Source organism: Oncorhynchus masou, chromosome 32 (genome assembly GCF_036934945.1).
Source record: "Oncorhynchus masou masou isolate Uvic2021 chromosome 32, UVic_Omas_1.1, whole genome shotgun sequence".
Taxonomy (NCBI): Eukaryota; Metazoa; Chordata; class Actinopteri; order Salmoniformes; family Salmonidae; genus Oncorhynchus; species Oncorhynchus masou.
Genome location: NC_088243.1, coordinates 62,987,538 through 63,007,714, shown reverse-complemented (window position 1 = coordinate 63,007,714; position 20,177 = coordinate 62,987,538). Strand labels below are relative to the sequence as shown.

The 20,177-nt window shown below is 43.4% G+C and overlaps 1 protein-coding gene and 1 long non-coding RNA gene across 2 annotated transcripts in view; both read right to left on the bottom strand.

Annotated features, from left to right (window-relative positions):
• Positions 1-5,938: 5,938 nt before the first annotated feature.
• Positions 5,939-9,577, bottom strand: LOC135526426 (uncharacterized). Its single transcript, XR_010453291.1, has 2 exons — positions 9,494-9,577; positions 5,939-8,812 (listed from the first exon to the last, which is right to left on the bottom strand). It is a non-coding gene; the product is annotated as an uncharacterized LOC135526426 (long non-coding RNA).
• A 1,354-nt stretch (positions 9,578-10,931) lies between these two features.
• Positions 10,932-20,177, bottom strand: part of LOC135527246 (transcription factor COE3-like) — a 111,172-nt gene continuing 101,926 nt past the window's right edge. The window contains exons 12-15 of the mRNA XM_064955846.1: positions 19,638-19,703; positions 19,114-19,288; positions 11,170-11,352; positions 10,932-10,978 (exon numbers count right to left, since the gene is read on the bottom strand). Coding sequence (XP_064811918.1) covers positions 10,932-10,978; positions 11,170-11,352; positions 19,114-19,288; positions 19,638-19,703 — 471 coding nt within the window. The remainder of the gene's footprint in view (positions 10,979-11,169; positions 11,353-19,113; positions 19,289-19,637; positions 19,704-20,177) is intronic.

The window sequence follows — 20,177 nt, the reverse complement described above, 5'->3', positions numbered from 1 at the left end:
AATTCCACTTGAGTGTGCCAATGTTTCTCAAAAACTGACATTTCATGTTGTGGCAGCTATTACAGGGTGGTTGTTTGTTTGTTTAAGTAAGCAGTGTTGTGGGAGAGAAATGTATTTGGGATTTGAGGGGTGGGCTGCTGATTTGAAAGATGCTGATTAAACAAAAATGTTAGGTGAGTTTTTCGGAAGGGAATGGAGAAATTGGGGCAAAATGGTAGTTAGAATTGTTGGGAGGGGAGGAAGGGGATAGACAAGGAAATATATACAGTATACAGTATATTTAAAGCTTTTACGCAATACTGCGCATGCAAATAATGGCCAATGAAGATAGCCTCAATCAAGATGTCAAGTCATATAGTTTCCTGCAGTCAATGACCAAAACCGCCATCTTTAGCCTCATGGGTGGAATGTTATTATTTTAAAGAAAGTGTTATTTTGTCGACGTTAATGCAGAGTTTCTATGTTTAACGGCTGTGTTATGTTTCAGTCTTCTGTAACGTATATAAAGTGTAATATTGGGATGCAAACTCATAATGTACGACATTTCACCTCTATATCTGACATGGTACAGGTGTACAGTACACGTCCATAAACATGTGTGGGAGGTGCATACTTTTGTTTCAAAGTAGATTTAAGACTACCAAGAATCACCCTGTGTGACTTTGAATAAGCACACTGCAATAAAAGGTTACATCTGACAGAGACAATGTAGGCAATATCCTTGTTTACTAATGCTAATTTACTGAAGGCATTTTGATTGGCAGCGGCTCCTGAAATCATTTCAGCTTTGAAACCAACACAGTTCAACATGTAGTAGGAGGAAGGCATCAGTGAGTTAATATGGACATACCATTCACTGAAAAGTATTACATTGTTTATGAGGTTAGTAATAATATGTATATACTGTAGACGTTACTGTCATTGTAATACATTGAATCAATGAATCCACCAATCCTGTATTGGTTTATAGATATGCTCTGTGAATATAGATCAATTTTCCCATTACCACCATCAACCATAACCCTATCCTCTGAGAGGACAGAAGCAGGTTCCAACCCCAGACTACAGAACCCCTCGGACCTTGAGTCGTCTGCAGTTCAGTAATGTCATAGGCTATGAAGATAACGACACATCTATGAATACAGTTTGATTTGTCACGTAGTCACAGTACCAATAGCTCGGGGGACTCACAAACTATTAAAGAACCCAGACTCTCTAACCTTACTCCAAAAGACAAGGCAATCAGTGAGCCTCACACTGAAATATGTGCTCCTTTTTTTGCAGCGGTTTTGCAACACATGATTTTGATAGGCCAACATCATATTTCCAAAGCTCCTCCAGCATCGTCCTTCCCAGGAAACATGGCTGCTAGGTTGAACTTTTGTACGGGTGATTTACATACCGTCTTAACTGTGCAGAGTTGGCGGAGGTCTCCGATGTCATCGCAGGCTGAGGCCCAGGGCACTTCCTGTGTGAGATGACTTACAGTCCCCTGTCAGTCCTGAGTGCCGTTTTACTGTTATGAACCCTCCCCAGCCCAAAGTCAGGCCTGCGGTGTCACCATGACATCATCAACACACAGGAAAGGGTCTAATTCTTCAACATTTCAGAGTGCAGATGTATGGTGTAGTGGAATGACAATGTCACCTAATTCACTCAGGCCAAACCCCCAAGCAAAACACACCTGCACAAAATCTATACATCTTCTTTTACTTATTAGAGCTATGCAAATTACGAATGCAAGACTTGAATGATGCATGAAAAATAAAGTATCCTCTCTTGTGCTTTTTGTAGGCTATGTAATGGCCTAGGTGGAATGTTCCCCCTCGTTACAGCCGGGCCAGTCCTTTCAGATCAGTAAGGTTGAAGTGATAAGATGATAGGAAAAGAGGCTTCTAAAAAGTATTGAGGTGGAATATGGTGGAATATGGCCATCATATAAATGCGGGTCATCTTTTCGGCCTGTGAGGGCTCTATTCAATTTGTATCGCTGAAGTTCCACGTTAGAGCGTGATTTAAATATAAAGGAAAAGTTCCCGCGTTTGCGGAGACTGCATTCATGGTAAACGCTGCATATGCTGGCTTTACATTTCAAGCACACTATACAGTAAATCAAATCAAAGTGTATTTGTCACACACACACATGGTTAGCATATGTTAATGCAAGTGTAGTGAACTGCTTGTGCATCTAGTTCCGACAATGCAGTAATAACCAACGAGTAACCTAACCTAACAATTCCACAACTACTACCTTGTACACACAAGTGTAAAGGGATACAGAATATGTACATAAAGATATATGAATGAGTGATAGTACAGAACAGCATAGGCAAGATGCAGTAGATGATGTAGAGTACAGTATATACATATGAGATGAGTAATGTATGGTATGTAAACATACAGTGGCATTGTTTAAAGTGGCTATTGATACATTTTTACATCAATTTCCATCAATTTCCATCATTAAAGTGGTTGGAGTTGAGTCAGTATGTCGGCAGCAGCCACTCAATATTAGTGGTGGCTGTTTAACAGTCTGATGGCCTTGAGATAGAAGCTGTTTTTCAGTCTCTCGGTCCCTGCTTTGATGCACCTGTACTGACCTTGCCTTCTGGATGATAGCAGGGTGAACAGGCAGTGGCTCGGGTGGTTACTGTCCTTGATGATCTTTATGGCCTTCCTGTGACATCGGGTGGTGTAGGTGCCCTGGAGGGCAGGTAGTTTGCCCCCAGTGATGCGTTGTGCAGACCTCACTACACTCTGGAGAGCCTTACGGTTGTGGGCGGAGCAGTTGCCGTACCAGGCGGTGATACACCCCGACAGGATGCTCTCGATTGTGCATCTGTTGAAGTTTGTGAGTGCTCTTGGTGACAAGCCGAATTTCTTCAGCCTCCTGAGGTTGAAGAGATGCTGCTGCACCTTCTTCACAACGCTGTCTGTGTGGTTGGACCAATTCAGTTTGTCCGTGATGTGTACAACGAGGAACTTAAAACTTACTACCCTCTCCACTACTGTCACGTCGATGTGGATAGGGGGGTGCTCCCTCTGCTGTTTCCTGAAGTCCACAATCATCTCCTTTGTTTTGTTGACGTTGATTGTGAGGTTATTTTCCTGACACCACACTCCGAGGGCCCTCACCTCCTCCCTGTAGGCCGTCTCGTCGTTGTTGTTAATCAAGCCTACCACTGTAGTGTCGTCCACAAACTTGATGATTGAGTTGGAGGCGTGCATGGCCACGCAGTCATGGGTGAACAGGGAGTACAGGAGAGGGCTCAGAACGCACCCTTGTGGGGCCCCAGTGTTGAGGATCAGCGGGGTGGAGATGTTGTTACCTACCCTCACCACCTGGGGACGGCCCGTCACGAAGTCCAGTACCCAGTTGCACAGGGTGGGGTCGAGACCCAGGGTCTCGAGCTTGATGACGAGTTTGGAGGGTACTATTGTGTTAAATGCTGAGCTGTAGTCGATGAACAGCATTCTCACATAGGTATTTCTCTTGTCCAGGTGGGTTAGGGCAGTGTGCAGTGTGGTTGCGATTGTGGACCTATTGGGGCAGTAAGCAAATTGGAGTGGGTCTACGGTGTCAGGTAGGGTGGAGGTGAGGTGATATGGTCCTTGACTAGTCTCTCAAAGCACTTCATAATGACAGAAGTGAGTGCTACGGGGTGGTAGTCGTTTAGCTCAGTTACCTTAGCTTTCTTGGGAACAGGAACAATGGTGGCCCTCTTGAAGCATATGGGAACAGCGACTGAACTTCGGCGATGCGGATTGAATCGAGCCCTTAGTGGATGCTTCCTCTCCTCCCCTCCCCTTCTTCCTTCCTTCCTTCCTTCCTTCCTTCCTTCCTTCCTTCCTTCCTTCCTTCCTTCCTTCCTTCCTTCCTTCCTTCCTTCCTTCCTTCCTTCCTTCCTCTACAGTTGCTAACTTAGTGCTTGTATGTTACCAGCCAAAACAACCAGAAACACTACAACATCCTCCTCTTTCAAGGCGCTGAATGAGAACCTTTTTTCCCAGGAAATCTTTACAGAGGAAACCCTGATCATGTATTATGGAGCGTTCTCACTCAAATATGTCAAACCTATTAATGGGCTCTCTACTTGACAAACCACTTATTATGGGATGGTGGCCAAGTTTTATATAGCCTGGGCTACTTAGCTTCCGCCCTGCATTGACAGACCCCAGATGTATATTGGCTTTGGTACCAGAGGCTTACAGGGGAAGGACTCAGGTTCTGGGAGATGCTTTTCCATGGGCGTGCTCTAGAAGGCTTTGGGCGAAGAACCTTACTAACGAGCACTGTGTACCGACAACAAAGAGTCATCAAAACTCATCAAGATACTGCTGACTACCAAAGTAGGGTTAATTACTCACAACCTGTGGCGTAGAAAGCTAATGGTGTCTAATCAACCTAGCCTTTTGTAGCCTCGGATGCTAAATCTCATAGATAGCTGATGTTCCGATCCTCTACGTGCTTGAAGGTTGTAAAGCAGACTTCCTACTGAGGGGCTGCTGACTTGATAAAGACATCTGCTGGTCTACTCTAATGGCATTAAAAAGAGAACTGGGTAGAGTTAAGGGCAGCTATCTCAGGAAGCCCCTGAGGAAGCCTGTGCACAGAGCACAAACTATCAAACAGGTGGGCACACACAAAAACACATGAACTCTTGCAAACACGCACACTAGCATGCACAAATGAATTGCCTTGTGTGCTCCCTATGTAGTGCCTTTATGAGGATGAGTCACTGAAGTGATGAAGTCACTTTGTACAATTTTGAAAACCTGTCTCTTTCACTCAAAACATAAGTCTAAACTTGCAACCATGGAGATTGTTTTTACCCGACGATTTGCTGCCATTTACAGAGGGAGGAATCAGACTCAGACTTTGAATGATCAATTCAGATAAGCACTGGCCAATATGTAATCTGAGAGGCCCAGTTTGAAAGTTTGAGAGCCAAGATTTTCATCATAAAATGAGATCTTTGGAGGCTGTTGCAAAAGTATCTCCCATAGACTGAGGAGAGTTGAACTAGCTTCCAAAAGGTTGAAGCTTTTGAAGGATGAAGGAGTTTTTTATGAAGCTAGGAGTACTTGGTTTGATTATCGTTGCCCCCTGCTATGTGAGGGAATATATGATTGTGTACTGAACAAAAATATAAACGCAACATGGAAAGTGTTGGTCCCATGTTTCATGAGCTGAAATATCCCAGAAATGTTCCATATGCATGCCAAGATAATTCATCCACCTGACAGATGCGGCAAATCAAGAAGCTGAATAAACAGCATGATCATTACACAGGCGAACCTTGTGCAGGGGACAATAAAAGGCCACTCTAAAATGTGCGGTTTTGTCACACAACACAATGCCACAGATGTCTCAAATTTTGAGGGAGTGTACAATTGGCATGCTGACTGCAAGGATGTCCACCAGAGCTGTTAGCAGAGAATTTAAGGTTAATTTCTCAATGTCCAATCGGCCTCACAACCGCAGACCAACCGTGTAACCACACCAGCCCAGGACCTCCACATCTGACTTCTTCACCTGAGGGATCATCTGAGACCAGCCATTCGGACAGCTGATGAAACTGAGGAGTATTTATGTCTGTAATAAAGCCCTTTTGTGGGGGGAAACAATATATTCTGAATGGCTGCACCCCTGCCCAGTTACGTGAAATCCATAGATTACGGCGTAAGGAATTTATTTAAATTGACTGATTTGCTTATATGAACCGTAACTCAGTAAAGTCGTTGAAATTGTTGCATGTTGCGTTTACATTTTTGTTCATTATAGATTTGTAGTTAAACACCTCATTACATTCACATTTTATTAATTTAGTCGACGCTCTTATCCAGAGTGCCTGGCCCAAGCTTTTCCTGCTAGACTAACTGCCGTCCTAAGCAGAATGAACTCCAATACAGAAGATATAACCAACAATACAACATCGTTGTTTGAGGCCAAATGTATTCTTTATTAGTCTGTTTCTGTACAAAAACTACTGGATCACAGAAAGAAACATGCATCTATTTACAGCATGGTCAAAGACAGAAAAGGAGAAGCTGGAGAGATCCCCCTCATTTGTATTCTGAAGACATTAATTAAACATTGTGCTTTGATACACTTTGATGGTACATTTCATATTTCACATAGATGCAGTACCTCTCCCCTTTTCACATTGAATTAAACATTGAGAAAGTACACTTTACAATTTAAAAAACCTCTGCTGAAAACCAGGGCAGCAAAAAGCAAGCTTTCTACAACTATGACAAAACATTTTTTAAATCAAGCTATTTAAAACTCAGTATATGGATGGAATGGATACAGGAAATGGGGGTGAAGGGGAGGATTGTGAAAAGTCGGCCAAGATTTAACTTGAAGAGAAAACTTGTGTTTTCATTGAAAATAGGTTTAGAACTCCATGATATTGAATTCAGATGTTTTGTGAAGTGTACAAGTGCACTCTAAAAGACATTCTATGAGCTGGCCTTCAATCTCGTCATTGAAAAATGTCTTTCAAAAAAGCGTAACAGATTTTTCTGCTTTTTTTTACAAGCCCACATTATGACTACAAGTTGATGCCGCCCAATGATTGCCAACGTATGGAAATCACTGCACAGAATTTGCATACAATCAAAGATTTAATCAGGCTCATCATTGATTTGTCACCTATTGTCCACTATTAAACAAGATATGTGGACATTTGGAGAAGGAAGTGCCCTCCAACATATCCCAGTTTAATCTACATCCTCTGCAGCTCAAATGATGGGCCTGTGTTATTAAATTAATCGAAAGCATCAAATTAATGACAACTTTAACTAATTCTTAAACATCTGAAAAAGCATAACTCAAATGAACCACACTTCAATTAGAGTATCAAAATAATGAAAATGCATTAAGTTGGATCATGTTCTATTGTAAGGCATCAATTATGTCTTGTGTTCTTTTATGTTTCAAAACCATTCCACTGAAATGTGGAGAGAGAACTTGCATTACAGTAAATACAAATTGCATAAGTAAATGATAGATTGTGTGCAACGGCAATAACACCACCACCACCACCAAAACACTAACATCAAGGTTCCTTGAGAGAGTTGAACCCTACACTTGAGTGGTCCTTCGACAGTTATTGAAGGTTTACTTGGGTTTCAACTTCGCAGCTGATTCGTACAGGCATGTGTATTACATTCATTCTCACCAAAACACAAGGAGTAGGCTTGGGTCCAAATAACATGGGAAAGGAGTTGAATTCTAACCAATGAACTAACAGAGGTTTATGATAGAAGAGGTTTTGAACTAGAGACATTCACATGACAATGACCTTTCCATTTCAGCCACAATGACAAAAATGTGAATCCCCCCCAAAAAACATCTTGGTTAATATTTGTACCAGCTTTTGTCTTTAGCTTTTAGTTTTTCTTGCATGCTAAGATGCATTACTCTTGTAAGTGCCCCAACTAAAATAGTGCATTAAGAAATAACCATGATAATACACATTTCACAGTAACACAGAAAAGACAAGAAGAACGAGGGGAAACAAATGCTGTGTACAAAAAAAAGTTAAATATAGTATCGGAAATGCATTTTTATACAAAAGTGGTGGAGCATATATCCTGCTTTAAAAGACAGGGTGACCATGTCATGTTTCAACTTTTTTTGTTTTTACAAAAAGGGTTGTTCATCTCCTTTTTCAATCTTTTTACAATATCTAAAAGGTATTAAGACATCGAATGTGTTTACATGTATATTTGAGACTATCATTCAGGCCAAAATCACAAAAGGAATCCCAAAACATACTTTATAAATACATACAAAATAAGCACAATCAGAAGAATAACAAGAACTCTGGTACCTAAATGTGATTAAAACTGCTGCAAGCATTTCTGGTTAAAATCTATCAATCAACACACCCCGGAAATATATCTTTTGTACTGTGTTTCAAAAATGGTAGACATCCAAAACCTTTGAACCTCACAACCTTGGGCTGCCCTGGCATGACTCTGGTAGTGGGCAAATATTAGTATAACATTTGCTTTTCTCTCCTTGGCAGAATGTTTGCCAACCCTTTCTTTAGATTAGAAAATTACTGCATTTCCCTTTAAATATGATAAACACACACATTATTAAAAGCTATGGTACACAAACAAAAATGCTATTAGACTTTGACATTAGATATCAATGGTCTTTTGAAGCGTTTTTTTTTAATAGACATTGGGGGGGAATTTTCATTGAAACTCCCACCTATTTTGAGTCTGACAATTGACGGAGAGTTTGATATTCTTGGATTCTGCACTTTATCCATAGCTGACAGTTTTGAACTGTAGGCCTTTCCACGTTCCCTGCTCACAGTGGTTATATGACTGAAAAGGAACTCGGCTCATTAGAAGATCCAGTCAAATGACTTTTCTTGTTTAGGACTCAGTACAATACTCAAACCACAAGGATTAACTACCTGCCTTTCAAATCCACAGTTTATTATTCGCAATATTTTCAGATGAGCTAACCCTTCACACATATATATGTTTGGAATGCTATCCATTGGGCAAGGAAAGTCCCAAAATGCAAAGCACAGAAGGTGACGGTGAACTCAATTACTGAACCAACACAAACATACTCTAGTGACATTTTACGGGTTATCGGTTACTGTAATTTTCTTTGTTGTGCCGTTTGCTCTGTTTCCAGGAGTGAAGGGGCTTCATGGTCCTGTTTTGGAGATTGATGAGCTTTAAGCTTCTGTTGTAGATATTCTGTGAGCCAGAGGAAATGTGGTCTGTCTGGCAGAAGGTCTTCTTTACATAGGTGGGACTATGAGACCTGCCATGGCTGAAAGACAACAGACACGCTGGTTACCTATAAATGTGGCGAGATGTTTTGTATCCATAACATGTTTTGCATCTATAACATTGAAATATAATGTTGTAAGGATACATATCCCATAGAAAATCATTACACACCCTCTTAAATGAAAAGCCGTGTGTTGAGGTAATTATGATATGCATATGGATTTGCTGCAAAACCTAAGAATGACAAAATTATATTTTTCAAATATAATAACTTTTCCAGTCATGTTACATTAACTAAGGCCTGGATTCAATCTGTATCGCTGAGGTTCGGAGTTATGGTGTGATAGAAATGTAAAGGCAATGTTCCCGCGTTAGCTGACACTGCATTCACGGTTAACACTACATATGTCGGCTCAATCGGAAATTACCTTTACGTTCCCACCTCACAATCTGTAACGCTTCAGCCATGCATATTGGATCGAGCCCTTATAATCACTCTATGTGAACAAAGATTCTCAGCCAAATGATTTGATTGTGATGAATGTTTTGAAAAGTCACTCAGAGCCAGAAGTTATGGATCAACTTTGACCTTCAATCCACTACTAACTCAGGTCATATCATTTTGTTGTGTGAGTTCTAGCATAACAGGGTATCCATGACATGCCCTTTTCTAACAGTGACCCAGGCAGAAGTGGGCGGGACTGAGGGGCGGGATGCTCACCCTGTAGGCTGCTGCCATTGGTGGTGGTGCAGGTGGGGGGCGGGGAGGTCTGTGGCCGCACGACAGGGGCGAAGGCGCTCTTCTGTTTGACTGCAGAGATCATATGGACAGGAGAGAATGAATAAGGGCCTATGGGTCCACCGGAGAACAGAGGGATGGAGGAGGAGGAGGAGTAGGAGGAGGAGGGGGAGGTGGTTGATCCTAACGGAGAAGACAGACAGACAGAGGTTGGTGAGTGAGTGGACTGAGATGAGCTGTACAGTGAGGGCATGCATGGGGGCTGAGGAATGGATGCCTGCCTGAAGAAGGGCCAAGGTCTGGAGTAACATGCTCGGAGTAAAAGGTGCTCAATATCTGCAAGTTGATCCATAACTTGAAGGCCCATTTTAGACTTTGACACAAACAATACCTTGTTCTTGAGGATAGCAGCAACCTCCATCCATGTTCACAAACAAATATATGTGTGTGTGCGTGTGTATGCATGTGTGTAGAATGTTAATGGCTGAAATGCTGACTGTGATAATGAAGCAATTTAATTTAAAGCACAATGCATTTGATACCCCATTCTCCGCATACTGGCTGGATTCATTTCTGTACCTATGAGTTATTGCATATTTATTCACAAGACATGTGAATCCAGTAAAGTATGAAACCCTGAAGCAGCATTTAGCCTCATATCTCGCAAATACATAAATTCAAAATGGAAGTCTAAAATTGATGACAAAATGCAAATTGCATGTATCCCTACACGTAAATAGTTATTTTGTTTTTTATCTTCCTTGAACTATTAACGTATTCTTGCTCTGTAAAATCACAGTTTACATGCTTTGTTACTGATCCAACTGAATGGGTTTGGCCCATAGCATGAATGAATCTATGAGGGTGTTAGTATGTTAGTAGTGTTAAGTAATGAAGGAGATGGAACAAGGTATAGGCAAAGCAGATGAAGACTTGTACAATGGTATAGACAGACAAACCCAACCTTTCCCTTCAGTAGACAATGCATAACCTTCCACATCAAGTGTCAGACAAAAATCCACTTTCAGTTCAGCATCCAGAATTTACAACTACTGGGACACTGTTATTATTTTGGGAGACTTTGCTCTGTGATGCTGTAGCCTAAATAATAAGCAATTCAATGAGTCCCAGAGGTTGACAGTTAGAGTTCAAGACTCTCTCTCTAAAACACCTGTGACCTTAGAGCAGAATCGTGACACTAAGCATGTTATTTGCAGAGTGGTGAAGGAAAAATCAGGGACAGAGACCCTGGAGGGTTCTAGCACTGAGGGAGAGAGAAGGAATCCCAGTGATGTCATCTATGAGATGTGTGTGAGGAATTTCAATGCAGATCCTACAGCAGGTGTCCTCAACACCAGTCCTCTAGAACGGCAGCGGATGCCTCCACTGAATTGACCAATAGTAAACTGACGTCAATTACTTAGTCTGTGAGTCCACACACTTGGCGCCCCAGATCTAAATCAGTCACTGAGTAAACGCAAAGTAAGAGAAGCGCTAGCAAACACTGCGTCCCACACTGCATCCCTCCTGGACTGAATCAGAATACTACTGTCCAAATGAAACTGTGTGCTGCTATCCCACCACGTATAACTAACCAAATGATCCCCCAGTGTTTTGTTACAGTGATGATCATTGAGACCAAATAAGGCTGTACTTACTTGCGTAGGGGGAGTTGGCGGCAGAGCCGTTGAGGAAGCTGGGTGAGCCTGGCACCCCCAGGTTGGTCATGCCCGCTCCGTAGCCATTCATGGTGGACGTGATGGTGTTGTAGTTGGACTGCTGGGGCGTGGAGCTGGGGACGTAGCCACGGGGCGATACACTGTTGGAGTTACGGGAGTAACCTGGACGAAAGGAGGAAATGCTATGGTCAATCCAATGTCATCAAAACCGTGCAGTTTGAACAAGATCCGTTGACAACCTCGAACAGCATGGCCAAATTCCTATATAGTAAGTATTAAGAATTGCATTGCTCTCCTCCAGAACTAAAACCACCCCTCGCAAATCAAATCAAATTAAATTTTATTTGTCACATACACATGGTTAGCAGATGTTAATGCGAGTGTAGCGAAATGCTTGTGCTTCTAGTTCCGACAATGCAGTAATAACCAACAAGTAATCTAACTAACAATTCCTAAACAACTGTCTTACACACAGTGCAAGGGGATACAGAATATGTACATAAGGATATATGAATGAGTGATGGTACAGAGCAGCATAGGCAAGATACAGTAGATGGTATCGGGTACAGTATATACATATGAGATGAGTATGTAAACAAAGTGGCATAGTTAAAGTGGCTAGTGATACATGTATTACATAAGGATGCAGTCGATGATATAGAGTACAGTATATACGTATGCATATGAGATGATAATGTAGGGTAAGTAACATTATATAAGGTAGCATTGTTTAAAGTGGCTAGTGATATATCCACATCATTTCCCATCAATTCCCATCATTAAAGTGGCTGGAGTTGAGTCAGTGTCAGTGTGTTGGCAGCAGCCACTCAATGTTGGTGGTGGCTGTTTAACAGTCTGATTGCCTTGAGATAGAAGCTGTTTTTCAGTCTCTCGGTCCCAGCTTTGATGCACCTGTACTGACCTCGCCTTCTGGATGATAGCGGGGTGAACAGGCAGTGGCTCGGGTGGTTGATGTCCTTGATGATCTTTATGGCCTTCCTGTAACATTGGGTGGTGTAGGTGTCCTGGAGGGCAGGTAGTTTGCCCCCGGTGATGCGTTGTGCAGACCTCACTACCCTCTGGAGAGCCTTACGGTTGAGGGCGGAGCAGTTGCCGTACCAGGCGGTGATACAGCCCGCCAGGATGCTCTTGATTGTGCATCTGTAGAAGTTTGTGAGTGCTTTTGGTGACAAGCCGAATTTCTTCAGCCTCCTGAGGTTGAAGAGGCGCTGCTGCACCTTCTTCACGATGCTGTCTGTGTGAGTGGACCAATTCAGTTGTCTGTGATGTGTATGCCGAGGAACTTAAAACTTGCTACTCTCTCCACTACTGTTCCATCGATGTGGATAGTGGGGTGTTCCCTCTGCTGTTTCCTGAAGTCCACAATCATCTCCTTAGTTTTGTTGACGTTGAGTGTGAGGTTATTTTCCTGACACCACACTCCGAGGGCCCTCACCTCCTCCCTGTAGGCCGTCTCGTCGTTGTTGGTAATCAAGCCTATCACTGTTGTGTCGTCCACAAACTTGATGATTGAGTTGGAGGCATGCGTGGCCATGCAGTCATGGGTGAACAGGGAGTACAGGAGAGGGCTCAGAACGCACCCTTGTGGGGCCCCAGTGTTGAGGATCAGCGGGGAGGAGATGTTGTTACCTACCCTCACCACCTGGGGGCGGCCCGTCAGGAAGTCCAGGACCCAGTTGCACAGGGCGGGGTCGAGACCCAGGGTCTCGAGCTTGATGACGAGCTTGGAGGGTACTATGGTGTTGAAAGCCGAGCTGTAGTCAATGAACAGCATTCTCACATAGGTATTCCTCTTGTTCAGATGGGTTAGGGCAGTGTGCAGTGTGGTTGAGATTGCATCGTCTGTGGACCTATTTGGGCGGTAAGCAAATTGGAGTGGGTCTAGGGTGTCAGGTAGGGTGGAGGTGATATGGTCCTTGACTAGTCTCTCAAAGCACTTCATGATGACGGAAGTGAGTGCTACGGGGCGGTAGTCGTTTAGCTCAGTTACCTTAGCTTTCTTGGGAACAGGAACGATGGTGGCCCTCTTGAAGCATGTGGGAACAGCAGACTGGTATAGGGATTGATTGAATATGTCCGTAAACACACCAGCCAGCTGGTCTGCGCATGCTCTGAGGGCGCGGCTGGGGATGCCGTCTGGGCCTGCAGCCTTGCGAGGGTTAACACGTTTAAATGTTTTACTCACCTCGGCTGCAGTGAAGGAGAGACCGCATGTTTCCGTTGCAGGCCGTGTCAGTGGCACTGTATTGTCCTCAAAGCGGGCAAAAAAGTTATTTAGTCTGCCTGGGAGCAAGACATCCTGGTCCGTGACTGGGCTGGATTTCTTCCTGTAGTCCGTGATTGACTGTAGACCCTGCCACATGCCTCTTGTGTCCGAGCCGTTGAATTGAGATTCTACTTTGTCTCTGTACTGACGGTTAGCTTGTTTGATAGCCTTACGGAGGGAATAGCTGCACTGTTTGTATTCAGTCATGTTACCAGACACCTTGCCCTGATTGAAAGCAGTGGTTCGCGCTTTCAGTTTCACGCGAATGCTGCCATCAATCCACGGTTTCTGGTTAGGGAATGTTATAATCGTTGCGATGGGAACGACATCCTCAACGCACGTTCTAATGAACTCGCACACCGAATCAGCGTATTCGTCAATGTTGTTATCTGACGCAATACGAAACATGTCCCAGTCCACGTGATGGAAGCAGTCTTGGAGTGTGGAGTCAGCTTGGTCGGACCAGCGTTGGACAGACCTCAGCGTGGGAGCTTCTTTTTTTAGTTTTTGTCTGTAGGCAGGTATCAGCAAAATGGAGTCGTGGTCAGCTTTTCCGAAAGGGGGGCGGGGCAGGGCCTTATATGCGTCGCGGAAGTTAGAGTAACAGTGATCCAAGGTTTTTCCGCCCCTGGTTGCGCAATCGATATGCTGATAAAATTTAGGGAGTCTTGTTTTCAGATTAGCCTTGTTAAAATCCCCAGCAACAATGAATGCAGCCTCCGGATAAATGGTTTCCAGTTTGCAAAGAGTTAAATAAAGTTCGTTCAGAGCCATCGATGTGTCTGCTTGGGGGGGGATATATACGGCTGTGATTTTAATCGAAGATCATTCTCTTGATAGATAATGCGGTCTACATTTGATTGTGAGGAATTCTAAATCAGGTGAACAGAAGGATTTGAGTTCCTGTATGTTTCTTTCATCGCACCATGCCTCGTTAGCCATAAGGCATACACCCCCACCCCTCTTCTTACCAGAAAGGTGTTTGTTTCTGTCGGCGCGATGCGTGGAGAAACCCGTTGGCTGCACCGCTTCGGATAGCGTCTCTCCAGTGAGCCATGTTTCCGTGAAGCACAGAACGTTACAGTCTCTGATGTCCCTCTGGAATGCTACCCTTGCTCGGATTTCATCAACCTTGCTGTCAAGAGACTGGACATTGGCAAGAAGAATGCTAGGGAGTGGTGCACGGTGTGCCCGTCTCCGGAGTCTGACCAGAAGACCGCCTCGTTTCCCTCTTTTTCGGAGTCGTTTTTTTGGGTCGCTGCATGCTATCCATTCCGTTGTCCTGTTTGTAAGGCAGAACACAGGATCCGCGTCGCGAAAAGCATATTCTTGGTCGTACAGATGGTGAGTTGACGCTGATCTTATATACAGTAGTTCTTCTCGACTGTATGTAATGAAACCTAAGATGACCTGGGGTACTAATGTAAGAAATAACACGTAAAAAAAACTAAAAACGGCATAGTTTCCTAGGAACGCGAAGCGAGGCGGCCATCTCTGTCGGCGCCGGAAGTACTACTCTCCCCTCATTGTATGAGCACAATTCCCTTTGCACTTCAAATCTGAACAAGGGTTAATAAATATTATATCAGAAGTGATAAAGCATACGTTCGATTTGGTAAGAGGGGGGCTTTCCAAAATGCAACCGTATTGTAAATGTCCATGTTTCTCCAATGCATTGCAGAGTTGAATCAGACAAAGTGTGGCTTTTGCGAGGGATTGTCCATGCTGCCACTCCCTCCACCATTGTTTCTGACATGTGTTTCCCATTGCCTGCACTCTCCCTGATCCCAGGGCAGAGCTCCATCAATTGCTCTCCTGCTGGGAATTGCGTTGGCTCAAACCAAAAAGTGGGAAAGGGAGAGAGAGTGGGAGTGGGGAGGATAAGGAGAGTGAACTCTTAGAATTAGTGGTGACTTGAGGAACCCTGGAGATCCTCAAGGAACCCCTGGAGTTCCTCAAGGTTCATATTTGCACCTTTGGCTAGGTAAGGGATTCTTGGACAAACCTTTAAAAGTTCAATGTAGCAACGGATTCCTGAAGGAACCCTGGAGTGGAGGCTTGGCTTAGTAGGTTTTTTTTGGCCACCCATTAGAGTAAATGTCATTCCTGTTAACTCTTTTGTTGTTAAGGTTGAACAATTTTGTAACTTCAATGAGGCTAACAGAGGTGTGAGTTCCTCAAGAGCCGATGCAAATCCCAAGATTGGACTAGTTACCACTTTATTACTGTATGTAATCAGCAATGTTAATATTATTAATATTATATTAGAATATATAATATGCATAAATATTCAAGAAACATTTTAGTTTGCAGTGTACCGACTTAACATGAAGAACAGGAATTACATTTATGCCAAAGGGTGACCAAAAATAAATATCTAATAGCCACGCCTCCAATCTGATAGGCTGCCACCTCTATAATATATTATTAAATAGGTTCAAAATTGAACCCCTCCCATCACAAAAAGTTTCCGGTTTGAACCTTTACACAGGGGTTCCTTGAAGACCTTTGTCAGAGGGGTTCAACCTTTTCAACTGGAAAGGTTCCACCAACTGGAATGGTTCCGTCATGAACCCAAAAGGTTCTTCCAGGCCCCTTTATTTCTAAGAGTGTGGGAGAGAAGGAGAGAAGGAGAGAAGGAGAGAGAGGAAGTTTGAGCACACTGTGCTACTTGGCATATTGTGCCTTTCTCTCTGGCCTCCAACTAAGCCCCCAAGTTGGTGCAAGCGCTAGTGCCTCGTGAAGGGGAGAGTGCTATAATGAAGGGAGCACGGGTATTCAATACATCCTAGATGAAGGCCAATCAACTAAAGGCTCTAGGTGCAATCGGGGGGAGAGGGTTAAGGCAACTCCACTCCTCTATTGGGGTGAGACATGAAGGACAGGCCTAGCCTAGGGGGAGCAGTCAGTAACCCTATCCAGAAATCGCTGACTGAGGCAATGACGAGGTCAGCCTCTGGAGGTCAATGAGACCGAGACGCGCCACAATGTAGTTTCCCTATTTGCTCCAGAGGAAACTGTCAGCATAAAGTAAAACAAGTGGAGTGGATGCCTGTTTTAAGACAAATGCCAGAGGAGAAATGACATAATCCATTTTGCTGTTGATGTAAAGCAGATCCATAACGTTGGTCTGGAATTGATTCAGTAAATGACATTCCTCATGCGTTTGATAAGGCTCGGCGTATGATCTGCCCTGTATATTAAGGTTTTAATCATAGTGCGTCCTTTCTAGGAGCACAAAGAGGCATTTCATAGTTGTACAACAGTAGGGGGAAATAGTCTGATTCTGGGTTGTAATGTTCCAATGATCACGGACATAAAATATGGCATTATGTATTTTCACGATTTGCTGCAGTCCTGTTCCCATGACCTCATAGATTCCTGTAGGTGTTCTCTCTTATGTCAATGTGAAAAGCAGACGGGTGGAGGGAGGGAGAGAAAAAGGGGAACTAGAACGCTGAGGTGTCAGGGGAGAGAAAACAGCTCTAGATATCGCTCGCATTTCCTCTTTCTATCCATATCCTCGACTCCGACGTGAGCCAATGTGTTCATCACACGTTCAGACATATTTCCTGTGCATCAGTCACAGAGCTGCTTTATCAAAGGAAACAGCCCTCTCTAAGATAGTGTGTGTGTGTGTGTGTGTGTGTGTGTGTGTGTGTGTGTGTGTGTGTGTGTGTGTGTGTGTGTGTGTGTGTGTGCGTGGGGGGCTTTGCATTATAACATATGCTTAATGACATGATTTCACAGTCAAAGCTGTTAAGAGAGACACACAAACACACACTGCTCCCTGACCCCTTGACCAAGCTACTGTCTCTGGCTGTATTCAGTATCTAAACTCTGGTTGATTTATTCATGCCACATTGTCTGCATTTCTGAACTCATTATCACCTCCCCTTCTCATACACTCCCAATGAATAGTGACAGGGAGCTGGTGGTATTGTCTGCCACGCACACACACACACACACTCACACACCCGCACGCACACACACACACGCTTGGATCTGAGGGAATGTTTCACTGAGTGGATGTATGCACAGAGGGCCAGGCCTGGTGTATATGGCTACTAAAAGCAAAGGCGCTGACAGACACTAAAGTATCACTACAGGATAGCCAGGATACGTACAGTGGGGCAAAAAAGTATTTAGTCAGCCACCAATTGTGCAAGTTCTCCCACTTACAAAGATGAGAGAGGCCTGTAATTGTAATCATAGGTACACTTAAACTATGACACACAAAATGAGGAAATAAAATCCAGAAAATCACATTGTAGGATTTTTAATGAATTTATTTGCAAATTATGGTGGAAAATAAGTATTTGGTCACCTACAAACAAGCAAGATTTCTGGCACTCACAGACCTGTAACTTCTTCTTTAAGAGGTCCTCTGTCCTCCACTCGTTACCTGTATTAATGGCACCTGTTTGAACTTGTTATCAGTATAAAAGACACCTGCCCACAACCTTGAACAGTCCAAACTCCACTATGGCAAAGACCAAAGAGCTGTCAAAGGACACCAGAAACAAAATTGTAGAGAGCTGGGACCAAAGTAACGATGCCTACCATCAGTAACACACTACGCCGCCAGGGACTCAAATCCTGCAGTGCCAGACGTGTCCCCCTGCTTAAGCCAGTACATGTCCAGGCCCATCTTAAGTTTTCTAGGGAGCATTTGGATGATCCAGAAGAAGATTGGGAGAATGTCATATGGTCAGATGAAACCAAAATAGAACTTTTTGGTAAAAACTCAACTCGTCGTGTTTGGAGGACAAAGAATGCTGAGTTGCATCCAAAGAACACCATACCTACTATGAAGCATGGGAGTGGAAACATCATGTGTTGGGGCTGTTTTTCTGCAAAGGGACCAGGATGACTGATTCCGTGTAGAGGAAAGAATGAATGGGGCCATGTATCTTGCGATTTTGAGTGAAAACCTCCTTCCATCAACAAGGTCATTGAAGATGAAACATGGCTGGGTCGTTCAGCATGACAATGTTCCCAAACACACCGCCCTTGCAACGAAGGAGTGGCTTCGCAAGAAGCATTTCAAGGTCCTGGAGTGGCCTAGCCAGTCTCCAGATCTTAACCCATAGAAAATCTTTGGAGGGAGTTGAAAGTCCGTGTTGCCCAGCAACAGCCCCAAAACATCACTGCTCTAGAGGAGATCTGCATGGAGGAATGGGCCAAAATACCAGCAACAGTGTGTGAAAACCTTGTGAAGACTTACAGAAAACATTTGACCTCTGTCATTGCCAACAAAGGGTATACAACAAAGTATTGAGATAAACTTTGTTATTGACCAAATACTTATTTTCCACCATAATTTGCAAATAAATTCATTAAAAATCCTAAAATGTGATTTTGTGGATTATTTCTCTCATTTTGTCTGTCATAGTTGAAGCGTACCTATGATGAAAATTACAGGCCTCTCTCATCTTTTTAAGTGGGAGAACTTGCACAATTGGTGGCTGACTAAATACTTTTTTGCCCCACTGTACATTGATGAGAAACATTGGACTAGCAATCACCACATACCCACAGGGGACACCAAAACACAGAGAAGGGGTGAGAGGATCAAAGGGTGGAGGGTGAGGATCGTGGGGTGACGGGTCATTGCGGGGGGTTGCAGCACTCACCCTGGTCCCCCTGCGAGGCCTCAGAGATGTTGACTGCCAGCTGGCTGCTGAAGGAGTTGACTCCCATCATGCCGGAGTGAGCTGCCGAGCCGCTGAGCGAGGGCAGCTGGTTGTGGCTGCGGGGGACACTGTACAGGGCCTCGGTCAAGTCCGCTGCCCGCTTCAGGATGATCTCCTGGGGGAGGGAGGGAGCGGGGAAAGGTGGAGAGAGAGTTCCATAGGTGATTGTGAGTTTAGGTCGTAAAAAAAGGTTTTGTGGGTCATTCAGATTAGATTATGGTTGAATATTGGAGTTTTCACAGACTCAAGTTAAATTACTAATTCTGATATATAGATACTGTACAGATTGTTTTTCCCTGGCTTCAAAATCCGTTAATTTAATATGTGTATGATCAAAGCATTTTAAAACTCTGGGAAACTGTGTTATCTCTTTACCAAAACAATCAAATAAGAAAATACATCTGAATGTTCACTTTTTTTATTTAATTTTTTTTGCAATTAAAATGGCTTATATGATGACATACCTGATTATTGTGGGGCATTCCATACAGGGCCTCTACTAAGTCTGCTGATCTCTTTAACAGCACTTCCTGAAACGACATCACATCGCATCTTTACTGTTGACATCAGTTCATTTAGATTCAAACGTAATATGCATGAAAGATTCCACACTCATCAAAACTTCTGGATCCTCTAAATTGTTGAAGGTTAATGGTGAAATCTAGGAGAGTAGACTGTAGAAAATAAATGTTAACTGATTTTATAAACCCACAAATCTAAACCTAAAACATGATCTAAGCAATAATCAAATATTCCATGTTTTCTGAGGGTTTAAATCACTGTGAAAACTACAAAATAGCTTTCTGCAAGTGTTGGACCTAGGTTATAGGAGTTGGGGTGATAAAACGAGGAAAACACTCAAATGTAATCATTGTTTGACAGAGTACAAGTCAGAGATGAGTTTTAATGGCACAGCCTACGTGTGATAAACAACCGTAAGTAAGCAGCTGTCTGCATCTCATTTTCATCACCCCCCCTTTTCTCTCTCTCTCACACACACACAC